At 36.7% G+C, this 17,784-nt stretch overlaps 1 protein-coding gene across 2 annotated transcripts in view; it reads left to right on the plus strand.

Annotated features, from left to right (window-relative positions):
• RNF180 (ring finger protein 180) overlaps positions 1-9,094 on the plus strand; it is a 199,534-nt gene extending 190,440 nt beyond the window's left edge. For both annotated transcript variants that reach the window (XM_059175084.1, XM_059175086.1), the window contains exon 7: positions 8,106-9,094. In XM_059175084.1, the coding sequence (XP_059031067.1) occupies positions 8,106-8,305 (200 nt within the window). In that variant the 3' untranslated portion in view covers positions 8,306-9,094. The remainder of the gene's footprint in view (positions 1-8,105) is intronic.
• Positions 9,095-17,784: the final 8,690 nt, after the last annotated feature.

Below are 17,784 nucleotides of genomic sequence, written 5' to 3' on the forward strand. Positions count from 1 at the left end.
TTTCTTCTTTGTATTTTTCTCTCAACCTAACTCTGACTTGGAGATTTTCTCCACAGTCCTTTGTCACTCTTCAATTTCACACAATGAAATTTCTCCAAGAGTACTTTCACACATGAAGAAAAAAAGGGGGGGGAGGGGAGTCAGATTCAACTTGAGGGATTATCATCCTTTTCTTGAATAGCTTTATAGATTACTTTGTGATTCTCAACCAGAATGCCTAGTGATGTTGAAATAATTTTCCCTTACCTGCTGAGTCCTCTGTGCTACATCATCTTAAGCCTTATGACCGAAGCGGACTGAGCAGTCTGTCTGGTATTTTGGTAGTTGCTAGGGAGGAAGGGAAAAGACTGCTGCAGCCTTTCAAACTGATAAATGCTCTACCCAGAAGCAATGCAGAATATTTTGTTTGAACAGTCATCTTCATTGGTCAAGTCTCATGGCCATGCCTAACCTTCTCAGCAGCAGAGAAGTACAAAATAAACCATGTACTCAGAAGACCAGATTATTTGCGTGGAGCACTAAATGTACCACAGTTATGCAAATTTTAGTCCAATGTGTTTAAAAACTTGGATTGAATGGATAATGTATAAAAATGCCAAAAACAACTTAAGAAAACCTTAGAAAACATTAACAGACTAGCAATTAATAAAGAAACTGATACAACTAGTAAAGAATTGGAATTTAAAAATTTACCCCCAAACTTGAAAAGACAACAGGCCCAAATGGTTTTATAGGCTAGATTCACCAAACCATCAAGGATTGTAATTTTATGCACGTTGTTTCATAGAGTAAAAAGGACACAAGACTGTAAATGTTGAGAACTCTTAAGGGTCTGAGATTTTACCCTATTAGCAAGCTAACAAATTAGTCTTCCACTTTCAAGGATGTTTGCAAAAAGTGTAAGATTCCTGGGGCAGAAACAAAGGATGGTCTGTTACTAACAACATTAGCCAAAACAGCAGAATTGATGATGGATACCTGATCCTTTTTTCTCCTAGGACATTACAAATAGGGTCCGGATGATACCTACACACACACACTGGGTTGTGTTACCTGGAGAGCTCTGAGCTCATAAAATTTAGTTCTTTTTCTAAGTTTTATTTTATTTTTTTTAAGAGAGAGAGTGCAAGCAGAAGGTGGGGGCAGAGAGAAAGAAAGTCTTAAGCAGGCTCCATGCTCAGCACAGAGCCCAATGCGGGACTTAATCTCACGACACTGAGATCATGACCTGAGCCTAAATCAAAAGTCAGATGCTCAACCATCTGAGCCATCCAGATGCCCCAAAATTCAATTATTTTATGATTATTTTATATATTATAATTATTTGATATATTTTAAATATAGTTTGTTCCCAAAGGGGAACATCCTGTCTGCCAAGATTGTATGCTATAGGAATATCTTTCAAGAAACAGTACAGAATAGAAGCAGTCATTAATTCTGTTTACAAGATACACAGACACACAGAGACCAATATAGAATTGTCACCCATTTGCCAACGTATTTTAAAAAGCCAATAAAATAATGATAAACCAGGCAAAAATAACATAAAACAGAAAATTATACACCAATCTTCCTTACAAACATAGGCATAAAAATTCCATATAAAATATATAAAGCTGAATTCATCAGTATATGAAAATGAGTATCATGAATACATGTAATTTGTCTTAGGTATGAAGGAATGATAAAACATTGGAAAATCTGTCACTTTAATCCATCACTTTAATAGATTTAAATTATTCAACATTTTAAAAAAATCTGTGTGAATTCATCACCTTAACAGATTAAAGAAGGAAAACCATATGAACATCTTGCAAGATACAGAGACACTATTTTGACTCGACCAAATGGTTATGTTTAATATTGGCACAAGAATCTAAATTTTCTGATCTCTTGATGAGGATGATTTTCCCTGCACAGTGCTTTTTTTTCCCTGTAATATATTGGGGGGTGGGGAGGATGAAGTTTATGTTTTTACTGTGTTCTTTACTTTAAAATAGCACAGGTAGAAGTACTAATATTATTAGATACTTTTTAAACCATGTCTGAATACCAGACTAATTATTATTGGTTGTCACCAGTAATAGGTTGTCGTTAAGTCCATGTAAAAGTGAATTCCTGGTGCAGAAGTTTTCACTCCATTAATTCCAATCCAAATGCTCTTGGAATAAAGTAGTTGCCTATATCACTATATATGTATATATTTCACTATTATGATAGTTTTAGGCATACTGTCTCCTAGGCCATCCTAGGATTTTAGGGGGCAAAGATTGGTTTGGGGAGCCACCAAAAAATCCTAGACAATACTTTGGTTTGTGGCCCTCAAAAGTTTAACTGTACCTGACAAAATCTTATTCTTTCCTACTTATTTTCTCTCATTAGGAAGAAAGTAGGTTTAAGTTAATTTATTGATTAGAATACATAAATTTAAATTTAACTTATTTTTCCCCTTATGGGGGTGCTAATTAAAAAAAAAAAATTGAGAAACACTGTTCCAGACTCCTACTTTCCTAAACTACCTTAGCTTCTTAGTATATATTATATATATAATATATAATAATATTTCCTAATAGTTTCCTAAAATACCTTAAAATCCTCAGTGACTAACAGATCGTAAATATGCCTCTGTAAATGTTGAGTAGATCTCATAGTTTCAGTGTCTGATTCTGAGAGTGTACTTAAAATTAGCCACTGCCTTGAAGAAATCAACTCATACTTAAACAGTAGAAACCATTTTGTTTGAACCATCAATGGTCAACTCATTGATTTATCCAGAAAAGATAGACATAATATGAAGAACAAGCTCTGGCAAGAAAAGGTAGCTTCTTTCACATATTAATAGTAACAATAGTAATAATAATGTAAGAAGAAAAATCTGACATGCACTGAACCTCTATAATGGACCAGACCTGTGCTTTATATGTATTAATTCATCTAATCCTCATGGTAGCCCAGTGATTAGGTCCTTTCATTGTGATCATTTTACAGGGGAATCAGTTACTGATTACTGGAATTAATCACTGGTTAGTGTTCTTGCAATTCTTCTGACGTCATAATCTAATACATACCAAGTAACAATATCTGTGAGGTGATTTTCCTTTCATCAGATTTTGATTGAGAAATTATGATCCTCCCATCCAATTTATAGCTTTGAAAATCCCAAAATATTTACAAAAACCTACTTACTAACTCCCCACCTAGAAAAAAATGTAAGGGACACCTGGGTGGCTCAGGGGGTTAAGTGGCTGTCTTGATTTCAGCTTGGGTCATGAGATCAACCCCTCATCAGGCTCCATGCTGGGCATGGATCCTGCTTAAGATCTTCTCTTCCTCTGACCCTCCCTCTCTCTCCCCATCTCTCTTTTTCTTGAAAAAGAAATTAATATTAAACAACCAATGATTCTTATCTACCTTACCTATAAAAACTTACTGCCTGAATCTTTGTGGTGGTCAGAGCTGAAAATTAGCATTAATGAGAACACTTTTAGAATGAGAGGCACTCTATTAGTACTTCTACCAGGACAACAAAAGTAAACTGAGATTGTCCTGGGGAAACCAGCACATATGATCTCCCCACCCATAATGCTTTGTCTTTTGTGCCATGTCTTCTCTTGGCCCTACTTTTTTCTAGGGCTATTCCATTAATACCATCGTTCCTTTGACCCAACCAACTGAAGCTTACATCTGAAACATCTAAGGTTTATAAATAATCCTTTAGGTCAGAAAAATCACTTTGTTATATAATAACAATTTCCAATAATAGTGCTACCTATTCTCCAGCCTCTATTTGTGAAGAAGCTTTGGAAAAGGAATATCAGCTACTTTGGAAATATTTGTGTTTGTGTATTAGGCTAATCTTTGAATGTGCGAAAAACTCTTCCCACTTCCCCTCCCTCCTATACTAACTGAAAGACCCCCTTTTCTCTTAAAATAATGACTACAGTTTAGAGAATGGTGGTTAGATAGTCTTAAAAACCTGTTGGGATGAAATTCCCTTAATATGCTCTCCAAAAAAGAATACCTGCCCAGGTGGGTACAAAGCAACCCACTGGAATGTGGGAAGAGAACATAAAAGAATATATTCTACTTATCTAAACAGAAGTTAAGCTTCAGTAATATTGAGTAAAGACTAACAGTGACATTCTTACTTAGAGGTTATGATGGTATGTAATATTGGCTGAGGAAAACTGGAAGTCGAATAACAGAAGGACGGACTTCGTTGGTGTGTTTTCTATCTGTTAAAATATGTTGAAGTTTGCATATGCCCAGTTAAATGGATTTTACATTATATTATCTAGTTTTAGATAAATATTAGTGCAAAGTACACAAGAGACTTAATACTAACAAAGCAAACAAAAAAGACGGGAAGAAACATCATCCTATTGTAAACCTTTTATAAGCAATAAAAATTAATAATTTAAAAATAAAATGTGATAGGAAGTCAGCCAAAAACATTATGAATTATTAAAAACCTATTTGAAATATGGCCCTCTAATTTACCATTTCTCCTTTATCTCATCCTTTTTAATTTCATGTTTTACATCTACATAATGTAAGTAAATATAATTTACTGAAAATTATAAAATATTGATGAAAGTAATCGGAAAAGACACAACTAAATGTTATTTAAAAAGTTATTGCATGTTCATTGATTACAAAAATTAAGATGTCCATATGACTTAACTATGAACAACTTTTCTTAAATATAAATCCTATAAACAGTTATCTAGAATTATCCTTGATCAAAGAAGTTTGACTTTAAATACTACTACCCAAGTGAGTGTAACCTTGCCATCAGAATAAGCAGCTTAGTCTGGAACATGTTTAGTGTTCTTCTATTGTTAAATTGGATGAACAAGAATCTGCTTAAAGCTTGAGCCTCACAGAACCTTTATCACTGGAGTTGCTAGCAGCTACCAAAATTATAGCTTTTCCATAGTTTATTGTATTGTCCCCACTAAAACTAATAAGGACAGAAATACTTAAAGTAGGCATTAGTAAGTAAAAACCAAAGATTACGATCAGATTATCAGTCCTTTAAAATTTGGATTTTTTTTTTTAGAAGACTCTGAAACTATGTATTGGTCAACCAAGAGATGTTGCCATTGGGCAAGCTTATGTTCAAGCTCTAAATAATTAGCCGGTACCTATTACCGGGAAAAAGTGCAATATATCACAAGGAGATGTAATATTTCTCAGTAATACTTTCATTTGGTCATACAAAACCACCACTTTTTTTTTTTAATATGCGTGCCAGCAGTTTATTCCTTATTTTTTTAATTCTGCCTCAAAATATTAACATTTTACCCTGGGAGATGAGAGATTTTGGATTTCCTCATTTAAGGCCCACTTTCCAACACCTTTATGTTCAGAGTCTGCAAATCAGAAAAGAATTCTATTTGCCAGTTAGACATATACACAGATACACCTGTATCTCCATCTGCATTTGCTCCATAGGTTCTATCTTATGTCTCTTTCTGTAGATACATGTATCTGGTCCTAAATTCCTCCATCTCTCTCCTGCTATACTCTGTCTTTCTTCCAGATTGCTGTATGTATAGATCTACCCATAGCTGTAACAGAGTGGAAAGGTCTACTTTACTGCCTGAAATTGAGGGCTAGAACGTCTGAAACATGACTAGCAAGGTCAGTCTCAGGACAGATGGGATTTTAGCTTTGTCCAGGGAAGCCATAGGAAAAATGGCTCCCTTAATAAGGTGGGAGGAAGGCTGTGTTAGAGTGTTTGGAAGGCCTCTATACCCTTGGGGGTGGCACCTATGCACATATTACATAGAGCTAATTTGGGGCTGCAGCAGCCACTTTGGAGTCCAACACCAGTCACCCCCAAGGAGTCCCAAGTCCAGAGGTCTGTACTGTCAGTGAGTGGCCTGTGCAATACACAACTGTGAGCTTTTGGGGGCACTGGCTTCTGTGTGAACAATAGACACCACTCTGGAAAATAACCTGTCAGAGAAGGAGTCCACGTGGAAGCTGGCACAGCGATGGGCTGCTGGCAGTAGTGAGGCTGAAGCTGTAGGCGCTTTGATCTGCAAGGATATCCTCACCCAACTGTACAGCCACGGGGGTCAAGCAAAATGATCCTATCACCCTCTGATCACCCTGGCCTGAGAATTGGGCACCAGGATCCTAATGTCTCCAAGATATCTGCTTGGGACTTGTAGGCTGCTTCTGATCTTGGTCACCTTCAGGCACCGACTGGTGATTACCTTCACTATAGGGACCAAAAAATCCACAAACACATAGCAATGCAAGTGGACATTTGGCCTGACCAGCTTAAATCAGGACTCAGCACTTGGACCATTGTGGCGGTTTTATGGTTTCCTGAAATGCTCTGCATTTAGGACCCCCGCCAGGAAAGTTCCTCCCTGCACATGTGTTCCTGCGCTGTAAGGCAGCTCTCAAACACTTCAGCTAAAAACTGAGATCAAAGAGCCACCAACTGCCTGAGAAGGATCCCATGGTGGTGCTTCCTCTAGATGTTCCCTTTATCCATATAGATTTTGTTTTCTTTAGCTATGGCCAGTAGTTTTTCTGGTACCAAAACGTAAGCACTGACAAGTATACACTCACATACAAAAAATTTCACACCTACTACTATTAAATACTGAGTGCATTAATTTCTGGTAAAATTAGTCCCTTTACTAAACACTTCTGATCAGATCTAGTTGGCTTCTGTAGTATACTAGTTGAGTTTCAGAGCCCTGAGTAGCCAAAGGATACAGTAGGGCATTTTTGGTCCGTTTGTATTTTTGTTTGATGGCTGGTTGGTTGGTTGGTTTTATAATTTTCTGGCATGTGGAGTCTGATCAAATGACCGACTGGTTGCATTTTTCATATCCTTTCAACCACTGATGTGACTTTTACCATAGCAAGAGGGCTTTTTACAAACTAACGTCTCATAGTGAAATATCAATTGGCAGGTCCAGGTTCTATGTTGTTTTCAATTTAAATGATTTTATGTATTCCTGTGTTCCTGTTACGGTTTTTCCTTCTCCGATGTTCTTAAGCAGTGCTTTCGTTTTAGAGCTTCATGTCTCTCTTGACATCATCAGCAAAGAGCAGACAAGGGCATGAAAAACCAGCTAGAGCCAATCTAAACACGATATGACAGAATATAACAGAAAAAAAAACTATCTGTATGTGAAAACTAGGGAGGCCTGGATCATAATCAGGTTGGGAATAGAATTATGTCCATTGCAGAAGTACCTGGTAGCATCTTGACTTACTGCTAACATTCCACGTTCACATACCCCGTGCATTTTCTTCAAGGTTGTTGCTAGAGATTTTGAGATTGGCTTTTTACATACCAATCTCCTTAAGTAAGCCCATGCTTTAAAATTTATAAAAATTAAACCTAAATTTCTTCAAAGGTATACGATTTTGTCCGGTTTTTCCAGTGCTAAAACGAGATATTTTCCTTATAGAATTTTTTTTTTTTTTGTAAAGTATGAGCAGGGGAAGAGGTAGAAGGAGAAGCAGACCCTCTGAGAGCCAGACGTGGGGCTTGATTCCGGGACGCTGGGATCATGACCTGAGCCGAAGGTAGACGCTTAACAGACTGAGCCACCCAGGTGCCCCTCCTCATAGAATTTTATTCAAATACCAATAAAATTCTCGAGGTATGAGATAAAGGGTTAAGTTGGTGATCACTAGTTACAAAGAGCAGTTGTGACAATACAACCTGAATCGAGTTCAAATGTAGAAATTGCTCACCTGTGAAAATAATTTAAAAATTTGTGAGGATCTGCTGTGATTAAGTCATTGGATGGTATAGATGAGCAGGCAGAGACCCAAAGAGATCAAATAGCTTGCCCAAGAAGGTGACAGAACAAGAATAGGTCTCCTGACTCCATACCCCATACTCTTTGCTAATTTTACTGATCCTGCCCTTAAAACTCATAACTAAAAGAGACTCTGACTATTGTTTATCATTGGGGGAAAAAAAAATGTCAGGAATACAACATATCACTCAGTGACATCAAGATACGCTCTGTTCACGGTCCCAGTGTTCATAAACAGCTTCCTCTCTGAGCGCATACCTGAATTCCATGCGCTTTACAATAACGTTTTGATGCATCTTGTAGGTTTCCATAGACGTGCAGCTCCAGTTACAAGAAGGCAATTCCCACATGGTGCACACAGGATGGATTATCTGCACTTTGAGGATGATAGCCGTGGATGGTGGTTTGACATGGATATGGTGATCATCTATATTTATTCAGTGAACTGGGTCATTGGATTCATTGTTTTCTGCTTTCTTTGCTATTTTTTCTTTCCGTTTTAGGAATTTTCATATCTTACTACAGTTGAACAATCACAAATGATGTAGATAGCAATTAAACCTTTTTAAAATGTGCTTTGAAGTTTTTATAATGTTGCATTATATAAATTGTCGGTGTTTATAGGTATGGGAATAATGGACTTATTTATTAATGTTTTTCATGTAACTACAGTTTACTGAGAAGCTAGTCTGTCTAGCACTTAGCAACAATGCACTATTAATTTCATAATTCCTCCTGGTTTAGGATTTATTGGCTCTAATTTTACAATTCTGCTTTTATACTTAATTGTAAAGACAGGTTTTCTCTCCACTGAAAAGTAGGAAAAAGCAAAATGAAATGATAATCTGGGTAGATAGTATCTTTGCTGAAAAAATATTTAGTCAATCACCACTTATTCTTGGGCAAATTATGTGCATTAAACATAAATTATACTTTCTGGGAACTAATCTAGCAGGGTATATTCAGTTTTGGTTTCCAATTATCTCTACTTATTTTCTGTTCTATTATCAAAAAAGCTGGCTGTTCTTTAAACAGACCTAATAATAGCATTAATGCAACATTTTTATTTATTGTAAGAACAGAATAGTAAATGTGAAAGACCCCCAATAGAAAGAGATATATTAATCCTTTCCAAATTACAGGATTACTCACCTGAAGAATTAAAATACTTACTGACTTTCAGTAGTTTAAAGAGCAATGCATGTCCAAAATGTAACTACTTTAGTGATTTGTTTAACACAGAGATTGTTAAAGATATTGTACATGTGCAATAAAGAGTGGCTTTTACATTTTTTTCTTTCTTATTAAGTACTTTAATATCTGGAATAAGGAATTTTTGGAAGTAGGCTTGTGAGTATATACAAAGAAAACCTGGCATTTCTTTTTATTATTACAGTATTATAAGCCTTGGAATTGGTTTTTCCCTTAATTTAAAAAAAATAATAAGGAAATCTAAATTATTCCAGAATAGGAAACAACACTAGTACCCCACTTTCACAAGTGAGAGAACTAAGGCACAAAGAAGTAGGCTTATTTCAGTCATTAAGGTGGCCTTTGTGTAACCTGTGGGGAGTGTTTTGATTATGAACAACATTCCTACACTGTGCTATTATATATCTGATAAAGCAGTGAGCATACTCTAACACGAGGAAAGTGAAACTGTCATGGCACTAAAAATATCACCATCAAACAAATTGTCACTGTCAAGGCCTCAAGAGTTCAGTCTAGGAAAAGTCCAAATTTGGCCTAATTACAACTAAGTGTATTCGAATAAAAGCACCTATCTGATGAGACGGAATGTTCTAAGAAATATGACAGACTAACAGATTTTTATTCTACACTGTTACTGTTTTTAAAATTATGTCTCTGAAAGGAAACAGCAGTGTGCACTAGACACTATCAAATCTAGAAAGCAGAAAACTAAATACATTTTACAAACATCAGTTTTTCCTCATGTATCAAAATAGACTAATAGTGCTTAGTCTAGTGGTATATAACTAATATCTTATAAAACAATATTTTTACAAACCTCAGTATTATCTTACAGAAATAAAAATAGGTATTTACAATTTATTGCTCCAAGTGTAGGTAATGTGTGTCAGGACTGAAAAATTAACAAAACACAGATTGGTGGGGGGGGGGGCAGTATCTTAAGAACTTTAAAATGAACTGCAGCCATTTCCCAAGCAATTCCTGGATTATCATCTCTAGCAAATATGCTTTTACTCATTCCTAAATTAAAAAGTTAATTAAAGGGGCACCTGGATGGCTCAGTCAGTTAAGTGTCCAACTCTTGAGCTCAGCTCTGGTCTTGATCTCCGTGAATTCAGTCCCTGCACTGGGCTTCACACTGGGCTTGGAGCCTACGTAAATAAATAAATAAATGATTCTAACTATACATGAGCAAACTTAATAGTATAACAGATAAGAGAGTTCTCAGAGTAACAAATTTGATTCCCAATATGATTATAGTAGCTCATTGATGATAATATCAGTTTATAGATCTGTATCCACAAACTAAGTACAAATAAAAATAATACCTTAAATACTCTTTAAAAAAAAAGGGATAGTCTGGAGGAACATTCTAGATGGGCTATATGAGTCTTAACAGTCTGAGAATAACATCATTTGGCATATTAAAGTAAATTTAGAAATATTATAAATTTCTAATTTTACTTTAAAATATTTAAATTGTATGCAAATGAAGATACAAGCTGCCAAATATTAAGAAGTGCAGTATTTCCTAGAGCTCCCAGTTTATTGGAAGCCAGAGAAAACCTGAGATAAGAAGAAACCATTTTCTTCTGGAATCTGTCATGCAGTCACCATTCAATAGATAATAAATTTATGAAGAAAAATAAATTTATAAATACATGAATGAGCTTTAAAGTGAAACAAATTATATGTTGTTCTTGTTTAGTGTTTTTCACAGGTCCACCACATAAAAACTCATTTTCCGATAAAGAACAAAGGAAAAAAAAAAATCCTGAAACTGATGAAGTCCAATATATGCCCTAATTATTATTATTTAATAAGGTTTAATTTTCTAAGCTATCTCTATCAACAATTTCTATTTCTCCAGAGCTTAATTACTGTGAAGGTTATATACTCACACATGCGTTTAAAAAATGCCCCAAGTTAAGTTACATTTCTGAATTCTTTCAGCAGGTGATTTATTTCTTGATTGTAAAAAAACAATTTCACAAACTGAAATCATTCATTTTATGCTAAGTAGAAGCTAGGGGAATCTAAATTAGACAAAACATAGAAAGAATCAGAATTTGTTGTACAAAGGATCACCAAAATCAAGCATGAAAAAAAAGCACTTAATATTTCTCAGTCTGCTCTATTACTAATGTCACTCTGGTAATAAACACTCAATGTAACAGCAAAGCCACTATTACTGTTCTTTCTGCCTTGGAGTCTTGCTTCCAAGGTAGTTGAAATGATATGACCCAAAAAAAAAGGCCAATTAATAATAAGTTATCACTTAAATGCCTTCTCTGTGACTAAATGAAGATAGAGATTTTTTTTTAAAGATTTTATTTATTTATTTGACAGATCACAAGTAAGCAGAGAGGCAGGCAGAGGGAGAGGGGGGAAACAGGCTCCCTGCCGAGCAGAGAGCCCGATGCGGGACTCAATCTCAGGACCCTGGGATCATGACCTGAGCCAAAGGCAGAGGCTTTAACCCACTGAGCCACCCAGGTGCCCCAAGATAGAGATTTTTAAACAATTGGTTTTTCTCTGGATCATTTGTTAAGGAATGCCTTAGAAAAGGGAATACACTGATTAAATGCAATGAGAGTCAGTTTTCGACTCTTCACAGATGCTGCAGTTGAATGCAGAGGACACCATCAGACAGCCCAGTGGGCCTAAGACCTGAAGATTTTAACACATTCAACTTTTTAAAAAAATTTTATTTATTTGACAGAGAGATCACAAGTAGGCAGAGAGGCAGACAAAGAGAGAGGGGGAAGCAGGCTCCCTGCTGAGCAGAGAGCCCGATGTGGGACTCGATTCCAGGACCCTGGGATCATGACCTGAGCTGAAGGAAGCAGCTTAACCTACTGAGCCACCCAGGTGCCCCAACACATTCAACTTTGACTTTCATGTAGTTTCTAACTTTAGTAATTCTCACTATATGCGTTCAGTAAGTTCAATCAGTGTATCCTTTTCTCCAGGATGCCTTGGTTTTCCTTTTTTATTGAAGACAACACCTATAGTAAGAATTGCTTTTATACATTTTTAGTTCTTACACAGATCTTATGAGAAACATCATTAAGTATCTTCAGGCCATGGTATTAACAACCTGTGAGAACAGTACGTGTCTACTACAATATACATGTATCTATCTAATAATCGTGCTTCTGTTATAGGGTCAGAAAAGCAAATACTTTGCCATTCCCACCCTTGTTCAGGATCTCTCACATGGTGCAATAGATATATTGTGAGAATCATTTTTCTTATTTCAACACTTCTCAAGATAGTTTTTGGACTGTTATCACCAAGTTTATGGCTCCCTCTCCTTACATACCTGTCAATAAATTTAAGTGCTGCTAAGACACAGTCCTGTTTCTCTTACTCTTTCACACTTTTATAAGCCTTGTGAGCCTCAGCCAAAGAGTACCTACTAAGTACATGGACTTCCCAGTAAGTTCCATTTTTATTATTGACAGCAGAGTGAGAGAGGTTATTGCTCTTGTAAGAACTAGGTTAATATTTTCATTGCTTTACATGTGTCACCTCGTCTACCAACAAAACCATTAAGAGGAAAAGGGAAGTGAGAAAGGATAACACTTATTTACATAACTGTTCTATCTTAGATTCTTAGCTGGTCCCATTAACATATTAACTAATTTAATCTCCTCAGTACACTTGGAATAAGATGATGTTAACCTCCTGTTATTGGTGAGGACGAGAAGTGATGCGACCAAAGTCACACAAAGTTAAAAGTAATTGATTTATCTTCATTTATGAGGGGTTTCAAGACCTGTGATTTTACTGTCTGTGGCATCTGATAAAATTTTATGAAGCTGGGATATTTGCTAAAGACTGTTTGGTCCTAATACTGCTAAAGGAGCTTTGAGAATGTAAGAGATGATCTGAATCAAGAATGCAGCAATTAACTACTTACAATGTGTAACAATTTTCATTGCTTATACCAATGAAAAACAGTATCTGAAGGACATGATATAATATGCAATATTACATTTGATAAGAGCTTCCATTCTGTTTGCAAACTTAGATTGGTTTGTTGTGGCTACCTTTATTGAGAAGGATTCTGAGGTTCCATCTTGGCTCCAAGAAGAAAAGTACTCTGGTCCACTGGTGATGTACCTCAAATATGGGGGAAGGAGACTGATGAGGAAGGTATTTGGATAAGAGTGCATAAAAGCATTCCGGTTTTGGAAGCAGGTCTTACCATTTGTTGAAAGAAAACAAAAGGGCAGTTAAGTGACTATAATTAATAACACCATGATATATATTAATGTAGGTATGAGATCTAACTAAGAGTAAGCTACAGTCCTTGATTTTCATTTCCCTTACAACAGAAGATTAATAGGTACCTAGTTGTGAATTCCATAGAAGATTTTTAAAACATAATGGTGTAGCTACAATGCAATTTAATTTTCTCATTTCAAAAAATTTTAACATGTCAAAAAAAAAAAAGTATGTAGTCCTGTTTCACAAATTCTGCAGGACTAAATGGATGCTGCCAGTATTATCTCTTCTGATCTCAATATTTCCGTGTTAAAATCAACCTCGGTCAAAAGTGAACCGCATTACTTCTTAAACCTTCATATGCCCACATTAAGTCTTATTAAAATGCATATTTTTCAGAAGGGATGGGGTAGGCTTGAGTTTCCTTATTGCTGATAAGCTATCAGGTGCTGTGGATCTCCTGGCCCATGAGCCACCCTTAGGAAAACCAGGAACTCAAAAACCTCAAATGGATCTTGCATCCCTGTCACTACAGTAACTGTTCCCAAAAGATAAACTTCTCATTGTTTTGGCACTTGAGAATTGTACTATACCAGTTACCCAATATATGGGAATTACAATGAGTTTTGGTATAATTTTATATAAATCTATTGAATAAGCTTCTGAAATAACTTGGCGGCATCAGTATGTTAGTATTTAAAATCCACAAATCAGACTCCCCCCCCTCCTTTTTTTTAAAGATTTTATTTATTTATTTGATAGACAGAGATCACAGGAGGCAGAGAGGCAGTGAGAGGAAGGAAGCAGGCTCCCCGCTGAGCAGAGAGCTCGATGCGGGGCTCGATCCCAGGACCCTGGGATCATTACCTGAGCCGAAGACAGAGGCTTTAACCCACTGAGCCACCCAGGCACCCCTCCCACCCCTTTTTTAAGGAAAAAACTATTTCTCCTCCTTTCCCTATTTTTTCCCCCAATACCCAAACTTTGGCCTTGATATCTTTATCTAGAATCTATCTGAAGAGAACAAATGTGAGATCATCCTTATCACTAATATCACCACTTCTGGAGATATATAATAAAATATACTGTGACATTTCTTCTTACCTCAAATTTTTACTATTCATTACAACTGCAAGAATCAAGAGAACTCTTTACCATCCTGAGCTATAGGACTAAGATTTACTTAACCTTTCTTTCCTCATTTTCCTCACCTGTAAAACTATGCTCCATAAAACAGATCTTCAGAGGATTTCTCTGGGGTAAAATTCAGTTCACAAGAAAATGATGAAACAGATCTAAAAGTTCTTTGACAAACAATTTATGCAAAGACAAAGCAGTATTTACCAATTATTTAGCAACAGCCAAGTTATTTAACCTCTCTACTTTTGCTTCTTCTTTTGTAAAAAGGAAAAGGAAAAAATAGTATTTGTGGATTAAAAGACAATGTTAGTGAAAGCAAGCTGTTAGTAAATGTGTTCTTTTTCTTCTCGACTCTTTAAAATCTTACTTTCAAAAAGGCCCTAGGAGAGGTCTTATTTTTTTAAAGATATTAATAATAAGGTACAAATACCTTTCATGCATGAGTAGAGTTCTTAATTACAAACAACTAAATTTTACTTTGCCTGAAGCTGACAAGCCATAGTATAGCAAAAATTAAGTGGGCCATTAGGCAACACCGAATTATAAGTCAAGTGTTCTAGCCAGCAGGATGAAGAGTCACTTCTCTTCTTTCATGGGTCCCAGTTCGTTTGAACCCAAGATTTAGTAGCATCGTGGCACTTGGCTCCTGGCACATGGCCACACTGAGAAAAGCATCCTACTGAGAACCAAAAGCAAATACTTTCTGCTGTATTTATAAAACTATTCAGAGGGGCGCCTGGGTGGCTCAGTGGGTTAAAGCCTCTGCCTTCGGCTCAGGTCATGATCCCAGGGTCCTGGGATCGAGCCCCACATCAGGCTCTCTGCTCCACGGGGGAGCCTGCTTCCTCCTCTCTCTCACTCTCTGCCTGCCTCTCTGCCTACTTGTGATCTCTTTCTGTCAAATAAATAAGTGGAATCTTTAAAAAAAAGAAAAGAAAATAGACATCCTTATTTCCCTCGGAAAACATTTCCTTAAAAAAAAAAAAAAACTATTCAGAAAGTTGAGGAATAGGAGTTCCTATTTTCGATGTTCTCCAGGAAGTTTTACGTTTGATAAAATAAATACCGTTTTGGGCATTTGTTTTCTTAACATTTAAAATTCTATTGATGATACCTCCCTACAAAATTGGAATTACAGTGTTATTTCATAAAAGCATCTAATATAATAAGTACCTCAAATAGTGCTCTGAATCATTTTTTTGCACTCCTGCCGTTTAGGAGCAGCATGCCATTCCATACCAATCCAGAGAAAATGGGGCCTCCTTTTCCTAACAGTTATGGCTCTGTATAATAGTCCTATAAACTTAATCATCTATCCAGCAAATCGTAACATTCACTCAGTACATTACTGAGCTCTACCTTTGGTCATAAACCTGAGAGTATCCTATCAAATTATCCTTAAGCTCAAACATCTCCTACTAGATCTGTTTCTAAAATATTTTAGACATTACTGGTAAGACAAGAAAGGAGTTATAGACTACTTATATAATTTTCAACTACAATTAAAATATTCTTTACACAGGCTATGCTTGATATAATAATAAGAGCAATTTTTAAATATTTGGCAGTCCGAAGCTTATATTTTACAGGCACTAAATAATTTACAACATATTCTTCCGTGTTTGGTTTCCTGATATAGTAACAGTCTTCAACTAAGAACAAATTGTTTTCACTAAACCTTCCTTCTAAGTTTATTTTTCTTGGGAATTAGGATATGTTTCATCATAGAAAAAAAAGAATTATAGTAATATTTGGATTCACACATTAATCCACAAAATTTCATACAAACCTATATATTAGAGGCAAAGCACTCACATGGCTTTTCAACTCCACCTAACCACCACCAAACCTGGATTCCTTCCACCTAGCTCTAGATGCCTGGAAGATGTTTATTTCATTCCACAGCAACACCTACCCCGGATATAATAAGATGATGGATAAAGAAAGGAAAATTATCCTTGTAGCCACCAGCACATAAAAAGCATCTCTATATAATATAAAGACTTAGATTCAGGGCGCCTGGGTGGCTCAGTGGGTTGAGCCACTGCCTTCGGCTCAGGTCATGATCTCAGGGTCCTGGGATCGAGTCCCGCATCGGGCTCTCTGCTGAGCAGAGAGCCTGCTTCCCTCTCTCTCTCTCTGCCTGCCTCTCCATCTACTTGTGATTTCTCTCTGTCAAATAAACAAATAAAATCTTTAAAAAAAAAAAAAAAGACTTAGATTCATGCTGTCAGAGAAATGTAAATGTGAGCCTGTATGTAATTTTAAATATTCTAACAGCTACATGTAAATGTGACAAGAAACACATTTTAATAATGTGCTTAACCTGATTACATTCAACATGTTATCTTTTATTTTAAAGATTTTATTTATTTATTTGACAGACAGAGATCACAGGCAGGCAGAGAGAGAGGGGGGAGCAGGCTCCCTGCTGAGCAGAGAGCTCAATGTGAGGCTCCATCCCGGGACCCTGGGATCATGACCTGAGCCCAAGGCAGAGGCTTAATCCACTGAGCCACCCAGGTGCCCCTCATGTTATCATTTTAATATAGAATTAATATCACATTAGTTTTAGAATAATAGATACTATGTTTTCTGTATTAAGTCCTTGAAATCTGGTATTTATTCCACACGGTGTGTCTCAATTCAGACTAGCCCCTCAGGGCTCAATAGGCACGTGCAGCTAACACCTGGCCACTGTACTAGACAGCAGAGTCTTTCAGTCAGGGAAGATAACTCAAGATATATATTACATTAAGGAATAAGGACCCTAGCTAGGAATGAGGCCTTACACAAACGCTGGAAGAGCTGGGAAAGTAAAGGTCTAAAAAGGAGAGTTCCAAATCAGAGAGAAATCTTCCTAAACATTAGAAAAGGCAAGTTTCAGGAAAGCGTGGTAGCTCAACCAATCCGGCCCTTAAAGTGGGGCCACAAAAAGAAGCTTGGGCTCTGTAGAGCCACTAGCTCCATGCACTGACTCCTGTGAATACCTAGCCCAAGAATGGGGGGGGTGAGTCGGGGCCTCCTGGTCAGAGAACCACCAGTCAAGCCGAGATGAATGCAGATCAGGAGAAAACAAGCACAAACTGCAACCTGCTGGCCATCTCCATCAGCCTCTCATTGCCTCAGACCTCAAAGACCTTCAGAGTGTAATGGCAGGAAGTGCTTCTGCTTTTCAAATCTCCTGAAAATCTCTGTTTCGACAAACTATACCTGACACCATATAGGAAAGGAATTCTGGGAAAAGTATCATAAGCTGAGCTTACCAGGCAAAGTACAAATCCACTATGATAGGACCAGACAGAAAAAGGACTCTGGGCAATATAATAGCAGCTGAGCCAAGTCTACACCATAAAAATTCCCATAGCCAACTAGGTCTAACTCATGGCAGAGTCGG

This window comes from Mustela lutreola, chromosome 5 (genome assembly GCF_030435805.1).
Source record: "Mustela lutreola isolate mMusLut2 chromosome 5, mMusLut2.pri, whole genome shotgun sequence".
In the NCBI taxonomy this organism is placed as follows: domain Eukaryota; kingdom Metazoa; phylum Chordata; class Mammalia; order Carnivora; family Mustelidae; genus Mustela; species Mustela lutreola.